Below are 14,404 nucleotides of genomic sequence, written 5' to 3' on the forward strand. Positions count from 1 at the left end.
TAGTCGGCGCTTATTATAGAAACGGGGATTTATGTGCTTACGTCAATGCTTACTTCACGGCTTGCGCCTTCATCCCCAAATCTGTTGTCAAATAAATTTAATAAAAACACTTTGACAATCCCGAATGTTCTTGACAATCAAAGCTATATTATATATAACCCTTACATCACCGAAGTTCACACTAAAAGGAGAACAAGGCTAACAATTGATTTCTTTCGTTAGGAATGTGTTTTTCTATGAGGTCGCAGTATGGGCCAACTGATTTGAATAACAACGCTTATCTTCATGGAAGCATAAGTACTCACAGTCGGGGCGATGAACGCAGCATTTAAGCCACTGGACACATTTGGTTATTGTCAAATACCAGTCAATTCACTTACTATATCTCAACATAGGCATAAAATAACAAACCTGTGAAAATTTGAACTTAATTGGTCGTCGAAGTTGCAAAAGAACAATTTAAGAAAAAACCCTTGTCGCACAAGTTGTGTGCTTTCAGATGGTTGAATTCAGGTCTCGAACACTAATAATAATATTGAGTGAGAAATTACTTCTTTCTTAAAAACTACGTTGCTTCAGAGGGAGCCTTTCTTTCAATGTTTTGTACTATCAACAGATCTCCAAATAGGTCTTTGCTCGTTACCAAATAGGTTTTTATGCTAACAATTATTTTGAGTAATTACCAAAAGTGTTCAGAGCCTTTAAGTAAAAATTGCTTAGGGGGAACTTATATGAAAGGTTTCTGATAGGGTTGAATGTTTTTTTTCATTTTGCAAATTTTACCCTTTTGCGAGTTTTACCATACGACGCCATTCTCAGCCCAGATTGTGGCAAAAGGTTTCGCCACCATCGTCCCCGGAAGAAGCAACGGTACAGGGATCCTCCTCCACGGTCTCCCCCTCAGACCTCCCCGTCTCCGTCTCGGTGTTGCAGTCTGGGATTATTATCAGGCCTCGACGACAACACTGCTGCCTCAAACCGATCAACCAGACGTTGGCGGAGCGGAAGTGGATTTTCTGCCTGTGTCGATCAGTCTGCTTATACCAAGAATCAAGTCAGGAATGGCCGTGACCAACTTGCTAACTGTTGGAGTTCTCATCCTGATGTCTGCAAACCACGCTATTGCTCAAGGTAAAATTCCATCCGTGTATTATTTTTACGCATTGTGGCAAGAAATATCTTGTTATAAAATTGCATTTAATTGTACATTCCTAAATGAATAATCCATAAGTTAAAAAAAAGAAAAGTGTTCTCTATGGTTGAACAATTGAAACACGGAATAAACCAGTCAGGAATCTTGGAAACACGGAATACAACAATCAGGTTTTTCTTGGAAACTCTCAATCTAAGATAATAAGTCATCTTGGAAACTCGGAATTCTAAGACAGGGTATTTTGGCAACACGGAACTCAATGAAAGACATCTCGGAACTACGGGAATCGAAGGTTTCCCTTGAGACTCGGAATTCCGAAAGGTGTATTTAATGGAAATGCGGAATTCAATTTAGGTATCTCGAAAACTCGGGATTTAACGATCTCAGAAACACGAGGCACAACGATGACGTCTCTCGAAAAAGTTTGGGTCAACTCGGTCTGAAGTTTAATCGGTCTGAGGTCACGAGGTCAGCTCGGTCCAAAGTCATCTCGGTCCTAGGTCAAAAGGGTCAGCTCTGTCCAAGGTCATATGGTCAGCTCGGTCCATGGTCATCTCGATCCGAAGTCCAATGGTCAGCTTGTTTGTTTACTTACGTATTTAATTGTTTTTTTTATTCACTTAATTATTTTTTGAATATTATTGACTGACTGATTGTTTGTGTAAATAAATAACTTATTTATTGTTTTTTCAGTAATTTGTCTTTTTTGTTTACTCATAGTGTTTTGTTTTTTCCCCTGACATCGTTGCCTTGTATTTTCTGTACTTGGTCAGTGAAGTCATGTCCGTCTAAGGTCAGCTCGGTCCGAGGTCACAATGTCAGCTCGGTCCGAAGTCATCTCGGTCCAAGGTCAACACGGTCGAAGGTCATAAGGTCATAAGGTCAGCTTGGTCTGAAGTCATCTCTGTCCGAAGTCAAATCGGTCCGAAACGTGGTCCGAAGTCGATTCGGTCCGAAGTCAGAAAAGAGAGTCACATTATTTGTTTCGATGTGTTTCACATATACTTTAGAAAGTGCATGTTGTGAAACTAACATCGTTGTATGGATAAAACATTACTATTTTATAATTTAAATAGTCCTGGGTTTGAACAAAGAAAAATTGACTGAATACGGACTTGAGCCATTGACTTCCTAATTGACGCACCAACTCGCTCCAAATTTAGCTATCCAGCCATGCTGACCTTTCATGTCCTGACCACAACTATTTAAAATTCTTAAGCAAACAGAATTAGCTTTTGCTTCCTTCTTAAACAACTAAAATGCTTCCATTGACGTTTATTTTGTAGAACCGCTTGTTATTGTGTGCCCTGCAAGTAGGACTGTTGATGCTGCTGATAGTCAAAATATAAGACTAGCCGAACCAACCGTTACTGGCGCAGTTGGAACTGTGACCTTTACATACTTTGTAGTGGGCCCCTCCGGAAGTCTTGTACCAGTTAACAATCAAGTGCTAAGTACAACAGCTCCATCTGTGACAACCATCGTAACTATTGTAGCAGACCAGTCTGGGAGACAATCTGTGCTTTGTTCATATATGATCACTACCAATGCAGCAATAAGTAAGAATAACTCTAGAGCAAGATTTACTGTGCATTAATGAATGGCATCCCACTATAGTGTTCCGAGTCTGGACTTCCTGCAGGCACAAAGTGTACACGGAGTATTGTTATACCTCGGTAACAAACTGTGAAGTTTGATTGGTCGAGAACCAATCATGTGACGCGCAACAAAAACGCAAGTTATGCCAGGAGTCCACTGGGCCAGCGCCAGTTGGTGCCAGTCTGCGCCAATACAATTTACTGTGGCGCCTACTGTCGCCTAAAAGATGCCTAGTGGCGTGTAGTGGCTCAAACTGCCCCCCCCCCCCCAACTGGCTCGTGGTGGCCCATAACGGCATCAAATTTGAATGTGGCGGCAAGAAAATTTCAAAATGTTTGACATTTTCGTCGCGCCACTTGCATCGAGCAATCAGCGCCAAGTGTCTGCCAAGTGGCACCAAATGGCGCGAACATATCGCCCTTTGGCGCAAACAATCCGCCTATTGGAACCCACTGCGCCAAATAAATCCAACAGAGGCGGATAGCCCGCCAAAGCGCGCCAAATGGCACCCGATTGGTAACTACTTCGCGCCAAATGCCACCTGGTTGCCCGCCATTCGGCGCCACTTGCCGCCTATAAAAGCAGGGCGGCATCGCAGGACTTCCTCACACAACTTTCAAGATTCGACTCGACAACACCTCCAAACAGTTTTTCCTTCACAATTTCTACAAGATTTCACACAATTGTCAACGAAGATGCAGCTGAGGAGGGTCTGAACCAGAACGCCGATGGCCGGTATTTATATAGTCGGCAGGTAGCGCCAAGCAAGTTCAAACCAATTTGGCGACCTTTGGCACAAACTAATCACCAAGTGGCGCAAAGTAGCCGTCTATTTAGCGAGAATGGCGCCAACAGGGTGAATTTTGGAATCAAATGGCCGTGTAATGGCGCGAACTGGCGCAAACTGGCGCAACATTTTGGAGCAAGCCGGATGGCATTTGGCGCACTGAAGTCAAATAAAAAGCATAAGTTGTGATGCTAATCTGATCTACAGAAACTCATACATCTGTTTTGGGACAACTTTATTTCTTGGACTGAAAGTTACTTAAACTTAGAGATTTCATTGACATTACTTTCAACCATACTGAAGGCCAAGTCACACTGCTGATAACGAGAACGACAACGATATCGTCGAATAGAGAACGCATTGTATTGGTTGAATGGCTCCCATTGATTGCTCCACGCAGAATACGGCCAAGTTTATTCAACCAATCGAGGGAGTGCATTTTTATCGTCCATGACATGGGGTCTAAGTGCGATTGTCCATGTGTTTCAATGAAGGTGTATGTCAGCTTTCTGGCACTACGTTCACCTGCCAGTGCGCGACTGGATTCACTGGACAATTTTGTCAAACGGCTGTCAGTACGTATAACTTCAGTGGAAAGTTTACCATAAGTGCGTTGAATTAAGTTTTTTTATTTGGCTGTTCGACAGTTGCCTTTATGCCTAGTTAGGTACTTTTGTACAAGTCAAGAAATTAGTCAAATAAAAACCATAAGTTGTGATGCTAATCTGCTCTAGAGACTTTAAGAAACTTATCATATTTAAATAAATGTACACCTGTTTCCCTTTTTATCATCTTTATACACACAGCTGATGACCACCAGGCACCCAAAGTAATAGGCTGTCCTGATTCAATCAATGTCAACTTGGCACAAGGCAATAGTGATGTGGTTGTCACATGGACTGAGCCATCTACTTCTGAAACCATTGGAGTATCTATGACTAAGACTCACCAACCTGGATCAATATTCACCGATGGAGTTACTACAGTGCTATACACCTTCACTGATCAGGCTGGCAATTCAACAATATGTACATTCAATGTCACAGTGTCCAGTGAGTAAATGTACTTTGTTTTGTAATTAACAGTTTCACGTCAATTATAAATTTAGTCAAATGAAAAAACAAACGTTGTGATGCTATAGGCTGCTCCTACAAAAACTTATGCATTTGCTTTGAAACAATTATGTTTCTTAGATTGAAAGTTCCTTGAATTTTGATTTAGTTGAAGTTTTGTTAACATTACTTTCCAAATACGTACGCATGACACAGATCCATGTGCGAATATCAAGTGCTTTAAAAGAGCGGTGTGTCACATTGTGGGCAAACACTTCGAGTCATAGCGAATACTGATCATACTTTTAAATAGTATTTGGGTTGGAAGGGAGAGAGACATAGAGACATGACTGCAATAGTATGTAGGTTTCCCAAATAGATTTACACTCGTCATGGTGGATATGGGGAACTTATACTGAATCCTCTTTTATTTCACACAGCTGATGACCACCAGGCACCCAAAGTAATAGGTTGTCCTGATTCAATCAATGTCAACTTGCCACAAGGCAATAGTGATGTGGTTGTCACATGGACTGAGCCATCTACTTCTGAAACCATTGGAGTATCTATGACTAAGACTCACCAACCTGGATCAATATTCACCGATGGAGTTACTACAGTGCTATACACCTTCACTGATCAGGCTGGCAATTCAACAATCTGTACCTTCAATGTCACAGTGTCCAGTGAGTAAATGTACTTGTTTTCTCTTTTAATTAATGGCATTTTCTACAATTACATGGATTGTAGCCCTTATCTGGTAATAGTACAGTCATTGTTTTACTTTTTAGAGACTTTGATAAGTTTGTATTTTGTTGTGCCTCACACATCGCATTCTCTATAGCTCAAACTTCCAGCACCCCAGCCGTTGATTTCACCAAACTCTTCCTTACTTAGGAATAATCTTAGGACTTGGGACGAGTTCAGTTCCGCATCAGAAGACGTAGGGACGCATCGAACCCCTCCGAAGTTAGGACGGGTTACTCGTCCTAACTCGAGATAGGATGAGTCCTAGCATTCCGTGGCTGTCTTGGACTTGACTCTTTTTTTTCTCTATAGTACGTAAATTAATTTTATATATACTGTTTTGTGTTTTGCAGCCACGATTGGAGGTGCTCCAACAGAATCGTTTACACGTACATTTATCATCTGCGTGATCATCTTTGTCATCGTTCTTCTGTTTGGGTGCATGTATTATTACTTTCTCAGATATCGAAAGAGAAAACACCAGCATTCAAAACCACAAGAAGTACCAGCGCGGGACCAGCAAATGGTAAGAACACATCTGGAGAGAAAAAAAAAAAAAATACTGGATATGTTCTTGAATATTTTTTTTTAAGCTACACAACATTGTAAAGTTGCATTCACACCTTGGAAAACATTGATAAACAGCCATCGAAAACGCCATGAAATAGTTTAGACTCTGACTGATATATCCTTATTAACTCATGTTTTGCGACAAAAACCTTATGAGTTGTCGCTTCTCTTGGGCTACAATAATGTGATTTGTTTTCGTTTGTTTATGTATAATTTATTTGATAGGGTGAAATGGTCGGGAAAAGGCTTCGCTCATTCAGCTTTTAAAACTTGTTTCCCAAAAATAACCTTTAATAATTTATAACATACTGTGTAATGTTGGGTCAAAATATATGTCACAAGAAAAGGCCTACTCTCCCCACAGACCAGTTACAAAAATGAAGTAACACCAGACGATGTCGTTCACACAACTGCACTTGACTCTGTGCCTGTTGTTCATCAGAACCACGCCTCTGCATATGAGCCAGTTCGAGATGTTCACTTATCTCCAACCTACGAATATGTTAGTTTACCTACATGGGCAGAACCATGGAATGTATTGTGGGATAACTTTATTGTAGGAACAAAAGTACTAAGGAAGGGGCAGTTTGGTGAGGTGTTGTACGGTGGAGTAATGATTGCTGGAGAACTCTGCAAGGCTGCAATCAAGAAGCTGCAAGGTAAATAAGCATTGCTTCACCATAAATCAATAGCAGTTAATGACAGTAACGTCTTCAAAAGTGTTGTACTTTACGATCCTCATTTAGGTCGCTTATTATAAAACCCTGCCATTTGACGACTGGCAGCGCTTATACATGTATCAACATACCAGCCATAAAAGGATAAACTAACTGACAACAACTCCACCGTCTTCCAGATGGAGGTTGTATTTCACCATTCCAGGGGCGGATCCAAGAATATTTGTACTGATGGGGTCAGGTGTGTCAACAATAGTCATACTTTTAAACCACAGACAACTATAGGCTTGCTTGTGTGTCAATCGGGAATTTCCTTGAGACAGTGGACTTGTCTATGGTGTACAAAATCAAGCGGGTAAACGACCTTCGAGTGTGTTTCTCCAGTGTATTCTCTTAGGGAAAATGATATTTTAGTTAAATTCACCTGAAGAGTAATACATTAATTAACTAACCAGTTGATAATTGGCAGTGTTACCCAGTATATTAATGGTGTTAAAAAGTGGTTTAAAGATACTTGTCTTCAACACAAATCATAAGTTTCACGGCAATTTAAATTTCAGAACATGCCTCCCCAGCCGAGAGAAAGATCTTCCTTGATGAATTTCTGTCCATGACCAAGATTGGACAGCATCCAAACATTGTCATGCTTCTTGGTGCGTGTCAACACGAAGGTAAAACCATTCACAAGTTATATTGCGTCAGTTACGAGACGAAACAGTTCATTTATAAATATTGCTCTCTAATTGAGTTTAATTATCTAATCGTTATTTAATCGATACATCAAACATGTCGAAAAGAATTGATCTTTAAACTCATCTCACTTTGTAAAAACATCAGGTGAATTATACGTGGCCACGGAGTATCTTCCCAATGGTGACCTTCGTTCCTACCTCAGGAATGCTCGATCAATGGATAGTGAAGCTTCTATTTCTTCTGACTTGCTCCAGTTTGCTTTGGATGTCGCTAAAGGAATGCAACACCTTGCTGCGACAGGAGTGAGCGTTCTATAGATGGAAGGAAACCCACCTAGCATTGTATTGTTGTTTAAGCCAGTCAGGGGACTGGAATGTACCCAAAAAGGAACCATACACGATTTGTAAAACTGACCAACTAGTCGCAGATAGTATTCATGTTTTGTGTGATCCATCATGTACACGAAATAACACATTGGTCCAAATTTGAGCTTAATCCGTTGCGTGAGTCAGGTGAAAATAGTGGGGAAAACATTCCAACATCTTAACACATTGCCCGAAATATTTACTGGATAACAGTACACAAAACGAGTAGGACACCAATCACAAGTCGCAACAATGTAAACTTTATGGAATGCTGGTTGGATTGTTTTTGCTGAGCAACTTTCCTGTGCTTAGCATGTTTTTGTGCTCACAGGCTATGTGAAATTGGGCCATGATAACAAATATGGCGACCCATTATTTGTCACGGACTAGAGTATCTGAATAGTACAAAAGTCAAAGTTTTTTCCGTAAACTTCGATACTTTTTGAAAAGCATGTTGCAGTCACAAAGACCGAACATGAAAGAGAGAAACATTACGAATCTTTGAACATGACAACAAAATGCTACTACCGTGTTATCAATAAATGGTTCAATTTTTTTTAATAACAGAAAATGTAAACTTCTTTTCGATTTGTGCACTGACTCTTACATCCATAGGTGATTCACCGAGATTTGGCAGCAAGAAATATCCTTCTGGATGAAAATCTGGTGGCAAAGATTTCTGATTATGGTTTATCACGAGGAGAAGATACCTATGTGCAGACGTCAAAGGTAAAAACAATTCTTTTGGGACATTCATAGTAGGAACGTACATGAATGTCCAATATCCAATATTGATGTACAAGGAAGACATTCACTGTAGAAACGTACGTGAATGTCCAACATCCAAATGCGAATGCCCAATATCCAATATCGTTGAACAAAGGTAGACATTTACTGTAGAAATGTACGCGATTGTCCAATATCCAATATCAATGTACAAGGTAGACATTCACTGTAGAATTGTATGCGAATGCCCAATATCCAATATCGTTGAACAAAGGTAGACATTTACTGTAGAAATGTACGCGATTGTCCAATATCCAATATCAATGTACAAGGTAGACATTCACTGTAGAATTGTATGCGAATGCCCAATATCCAATATCGTTGAACAAAGGTAGACAATTACTGTAGAAATGTACGCGATTGTCCAATATCCAATATTGATTTACAGGGCAGACATCAATTGTAAACATCTATGAGAATGTCCAATATCAAAAATATTAATGAACAGGGTAGTAGACAGTACAAATCTCTGGGAATGGCCAATTTTCAATATCGATGTACACGCTAGACATTCACTGCGCAAATTTATGGGAAACTCCAATTTACATAATCTTAAAAGCAACATCATTATTCGCTGTACAATAATAAGAAGGTTCAATATCCAATATCAAATTAACTTTACTGCTAGTATCTTTATTGACTCCCCTCAGACTCGTGTTCCTGCACGCTGGTTGTCTTTGGAGTCCTTGGTCAGCAAGACTTACACTACAAAGAGTGACGTGTGAGTTTACAGTTCAATATTTATTCATCCCAAGTTACCATTTTAAAGTTCTAGCATTAGTTTAGAAAACACACTGGCAAATGTTAGTAGGACTTTACAGTTTGGCATTTTGGTACAAAAATAAAAAACTATTGTTTTTAATAAGGAAGTTGAATTTACAAGTCCTTGGTCAGCAAGACATACACTACAAAGAGTGACGTGTGAGTTTACAGTTTAATATTTATTCATCCCAAGTTACCATTTTAAAGTTCTAGCATTAGTTTAGAAAACACACTGGCAAATGTTAGTAGGACTTTACAGTTTGGCATTTTGGTACAAAAAATAAATAAACTATTGTTTTTAATAAGGAAGCTGAATGTACAATGAATCAAAATAGTTCAGCAATGTTTAATGTTTCAGACAAAACCTCTCACTCGAAATTCTTTCGAGTTCACAAAGTGATGACCTAAGATTGTTGTACATTATACCAATTTGAGACTATGGAGGACTTTACAGATGGCAGCAGACTTACCAGGTTAATCCATTGTTATTGGAAATGTGAGCATGCTCCGAATGACGTCAACCTTGGGTGCGTTCGTTTAGCTTAGGGACCATGGATAAATTATGTCACGGGAACGACCGCGTCGCGACGCGTTCCTTCGCGTGACAAATCGAACAAAAGAAAAACTACGGAGTGGAACGCGTTCTCCTCAACCACCGGGTCTCGAGGAAGACCCACTGTATAACAAAGGAACAATGGTGTAGGCCGAAAACCACTGTGTAGTTATAATCGGCTTATCTGGGTAGATAAACCCAAGTTGTAGCCCTTTTCACACAATAAGTCAAAACACAACCGCAGATTAAAAAATAAAAAATACTACGTCTTTGCACGACCGCCATGCAAAATAATCCCCCAAAGTAAAACAAAGTCAATAGGAAAAACATCTTACATTAAACAGTAAAACTATACTCTTTGTTGTACATCCAAGGTGTCCAAAATGTTTCATGTTTGAACAATGAAGCCAACACGTTATGAAGTTTTTCTTAAACACGCTTAATATTTCCCAAGGAACTGCTGAAAATTCACCACGTTGCCCAAGGTACCAGCGACGGCGCCAATGTTGTATGAGTTTAGCTCGGGCACCAACGCTGGTTAGTATTGCAATTTTCGGACACCAGATTCTCCCGAAAGTCTTAATCTCAAGGCGGTTGAAACTAATTTCGTAAGCTGTTGCGCAATTTTTCCAACGGAGGGCGGCTCTCCCGCTTTCACATTGTTTAGGAAAGCCCTCTAGCGTTCAATGTTTCTTGCATTATAGTTTGTTGCACGCAAAATAACAAGACTACTAGGCCTGAATATTGAAAACACTGTGTGTGAGTGTGTAGTTAGATGGAGTGTTTGTGTACTACGATGTAATTTTGCGTTATGTTTTGTGTGATTGCGAGCCGGTCAGCATGATTTCGCGGTACCTTTATGAACGAATCTTGTAAGTGTAATCATCTCTGTAAACACGGGTCCTAATGTAACAATTAGATGTAGATACAAAATAAGTTGGCGATGATTTCAAATTTAAGAATAATAGTTACCACTTCAACTTGTTATGGCAGTAGCATATTATTGTATTGGCTTTGGCAAACTTGAGGGTTGGCTGTACATGGACATCTCCAACCCATTGTCTGGTGTATACCTGAGCTAGACCGCAAACACTAATCCTTCACCCCTTCGTGGCTTACTTGCAAGCTGTCTTGTCCATGTAATCTGAACAACAAAAGGCACCAACAATAGAGTTCGATAATGAGGGACCTTAAAAATCAGTGAAGCGCTTAATCCATCTTGGGACGGGCGCGTGACAATTTTGGGACGGACTCGTTCTAGAACGAGTCTGACCGCGGGCGGCCGCGTTCTTAATTTATCCATGGTCCCTTACCTGGGTCGACCCCGGTGTGTGGCGGGTTTTTTTTTTCAGGACGAACGTCACACACCGGGGTCGACCCAGGTAAGCTAAACGAACGCACCCAAAGAAAGTTTACCTTGCTGGTGAGTCTGCTGCCACCTAGCGTTCAGAAGTATCCCGTTCCTAACTGTAGGGTGCTTCTCAATGATGTGTTACTGAACATTTCTCTTTTAGATGGTCTTACGGAATCCTCCTCTGGGAGATTGCAACTGTTGGTAAGACATAACTTGTATTTGCTAAATCTTATTTACTTTAATAAATTTGTAGTACAATGCGATGATTTGCTTTGCGTTCAATTTATAATGTAATTGCCACTCTGAGTTCAATATTTCAACACTTGGAAAGTATACTTTAACGTTTGTTGAGCCGTTGGGTTGTTTTAATACAAGATCTTTTACAATAAAAAACCAACCCGTGAACATTTCACTTCAAAAGAGCTGTTTTGGATTACACATTGAGAAACGCTAGTGTCAGATTGTTTCTGACAGTAACGCTTCAAATGGGGATACACACTGATATCGTTAATCAATAGCCTTATTTCTTCATGATTCTTAACCTGTTTAATATCGAAAGCTGTTGTACTTCCAACCATGTAATGTAAGTGGTCCCATCAGCTTTAAGAGTGATTAGCAAACGTACACACGTAGTTCCCTTTAAAAAAATAGACAGGAAACAACAAACGGCCGCCAAATCATCGATATTACTTTCATTTTTTGCAAATAACCTTTCAGTCTATAAGTATATTCTAAGATTATGAATGTGTTGTGAATTTTTAGTTGCATTCCGATACCTCCCCAACTAATATTTTTTCAAATATTGTTTTTCAACTTGTGACAACAGGTGGAACACCATACCCGGGCATACAAACTGGTGTCCTAGCGTCCAAATTGAAGAATGGATATCGCATGCCTAAACCGATCAACTGCGATGTCAAGATGTACGTATTTATGGGATACACGACTTTCATACAATGCAACTTGAAATATCTCTGCATTTTAAGTTTATCCTCCTCGCACAATAAAAAGTTGTATTTATTATCAATAAACTGTGATTTTTTAGACTGTCTTCTTGTCTCCACTTTTGTGAGGGTGGACTCTTTCTTTTCTCGTTCAAGAAACTGTGTGTTGTATGCTCCAAAGAGTAAAATAATGATCTGTGTTCAAACGCCTCATCAAGACTCACAAAACCATCCTAACTTACTCCTCTTTTTGTTCTGTTCTCTTGGTTAGTCGTTGGATCGTTTTTGTATTAGTTGTTTGTTTATTTGTTTCCCCTCCTTTATTATATAGGCAATCTGTTCGTTGCATAGTGCCTAAGAAATGTTTTTTATTATTTTACTATTATGATTCCCAATCAATTTTACAGCTACGACGTGATGCTGAAATGCTGGCGGGAAAAACCAAACGAGCGTCCTTCCTTCAAGAACATCGTGTCCGTTCTTACCACAATGACCGAGAACCAAGATGATCAGGTATTGTTATTCAACAACTTAAATAAAACAAGAGAGCCAGGTGTGGATTTTGAAACAATTACCAATGTAACTAGTATGTTTTACAAAGCCATTTTTGACATTCCACACTCATCAGCACAAATGTCTCGATTGATTTGTTTAGATGAATTCCTCGAAAAGACACAAATAATCCAATACATGCATGCATGAATTGCTTGGACCAATTTTTAAGTTTCAATCTACAATTCAGCTGAAATATATTCAACAGCATACATGGTAACATAATGATTTTGAGAGCCGGGTATAGATTTTGACTACACTTCAATATTTGTTTGTTTACAAAAGGTTTGTTATTGCACAACCAGTGACATACGTGCCTCGTTCGTTTTGTTAAGATAAAATCAACAACAGTCTTGAAAGGTACATACATAATCCAATGCTTAGCCTTAACCATTGAGTTCTAGCATGAATCTACACCCCAGCTTTAAAACTCCGCTTTGGAAGATTGCATCTTTGAAACCGAAAAATAAAATCATATAAAAACCAGAAGTACCAAACTAATAATAGACAACAAATTAATAACACATGTTTGTATTTTTCTCTCGCAGATATACATGAGCCTTCTACCAAGATCCGAAGAGCACGTCGTGAACATAAACCCAGAGTTTGGCGACAACTAGCGTTTGTTACGGAGGGCGTATTCATCAGAAGCATTTTGAGGATTGGGACACATGTTTTTTTGTCGAGCTTCATAGGTTTTTAAGAAAGTGTACACAGTTGAAAACTTTCTTTTCAGTGTATCTTTCAGGTCTCTGTAAGCCTGAACCTCTTTCTGTAGTTCTGTAACTGTTGTCAAAGCTCTCTTATAATGAGGTTCATAATTGCTCTTCATGTAGGGAGATTTTCGCTGGCAACGGATAGCTGAATCAAAATGGTCGCAGTCGTATAAGTATAATTTGGAGAGCAATAATAGCAATTTACTCAAACAAGTAAGACGTTTGTCTAGCACTGTAAATAAATTACTTAATGTTATAAAACTGTTATGTTTACTCGAGAAATATAAGCGATACATAAGTATATTTATATAAATGTATTTTTTAATTCCTGCATTTTTGTTTTATGAAATCATATGCAAAAAAACGTATTTTACTGATATACGCATGCGTGCATGTAATTTGCAGAATATTTTGTGGGAAGTGCTATTTGCGGAAAAACAGGTGGCCAGTCAACGTGTTGACACAGTGCCTAAACCCCCGCCCCACCTCCATTAATACCAACAAACTGCTTGAGCAATGATTACAAACAAGAATTAAAATTACGTCATACTATTGTAACACTCGAAGAAAAAAAAAGCAAGTGGCATTTAAGAACTTGGCAGTATTCACGGTGGGGTGGGGGGGGGGGTAGGGAGGGGATGGGATGGCGGTGTGATCGAAAACACCAACTGGTGTTTTATAACGCCTGTGATGCAAAAGGCAAAAGAGGGGAAATGACTTGGTAAAAGAAGCCAATGACCTCCACATTTGGGTACGATGAGATTGATGGTAAAATGCTAAATTACCGTGGCTTATTCTGATTGCCGCAATCAAAGTAAGCCAGGAAATAAACGAGCGCGAAATTTACCTGATTTTATTTTGTGTACTTTGATGATTTGATATCTTGTGATCGTTGTAGTTTCGTTTTGGATTGATTTTGACACTTCTGTTTTTGTTCTTCTGTGGTGTGGTGTTTCTTATCATACAAACATGTAAGGCCTACTGCTACATCACAGCTTGAACATATATTGCACAGTATTATAAGCACTCTGTGTGTGTACTTGCCTAGACTTGACTCAAGTCCCAATCCCGTGCCACCGCCATCAAACTACAGT

General features: G+C 39.4%; 1 protein-coding gene across 4 annotated transcripts; it reads left to right on the forward strand.

Annotated features, from left to right (window-relative positions):
- Positions 1 to 682: 682 nt before the first annotated feature.
- Positions 683 to 13,930, forward strand: LOC117290572 (fibroblast growth factor receptor 2-like). 4 transcript variants are annotated; one of them, XM_033772025.1, is made up of 14 exons: positions 683 to 1,131; positions 2,440 to 2,712; positions 4,346 to 4,591; positions 5,032 to 5,277; positions 5,692 to 5,864; positions 6,273 to 6,567; positions 7,146 to 7,256; positions 7,423 to 7,580; positions 8,259 to 8,372; positions 9,080 to 9,150; positions 11,259 to 11,299; positions 11,925 to 12,021; positions 12,450 to 12,555; positions 13,143 to 13,930. In XM_033772025.1, the coding sequence occupies exons 1-14, from the start codon at positions 756 to 758 to the stop codon at positions 13,212 to 13,214; spliced, it is 2,379 nt and encodes a 792-aa protein (XP_033627916.1). In that variant the 5' UTR covers positions 683 to 755; the 3' UTR covers positions 13,215 to 13,930. The 4 variants fall into 4 exon arrangements, with proteins under 4 accessions (XP_033627916.1, XP_033627917.1, XP_033627918.1 ...); XM_033772026.1 differs by lacking the exon at positions 5,032 to 5,277; XM_033772027.1 differs by lacking the exon at positions 2,440 to 2,712 and having other exon boundaries at positions 684 to 1,131.
- Positions 13,931 to 14,404: the final 474 nt, after the last annotated feature.

Source organism: Asterias rubens, chromosome 5 (genome assembly GCF_902459465.1).
Source record: "Asterias rubens chromosome 5, eAstRub1.3, whole genome shotgun sequence".
Lineage (NCBI taxonomy): Eukaryota > Metazoa > Echinodermata > Asteroidea > Forcipulatida > Asteriidae > Asterias > Asterias rubens.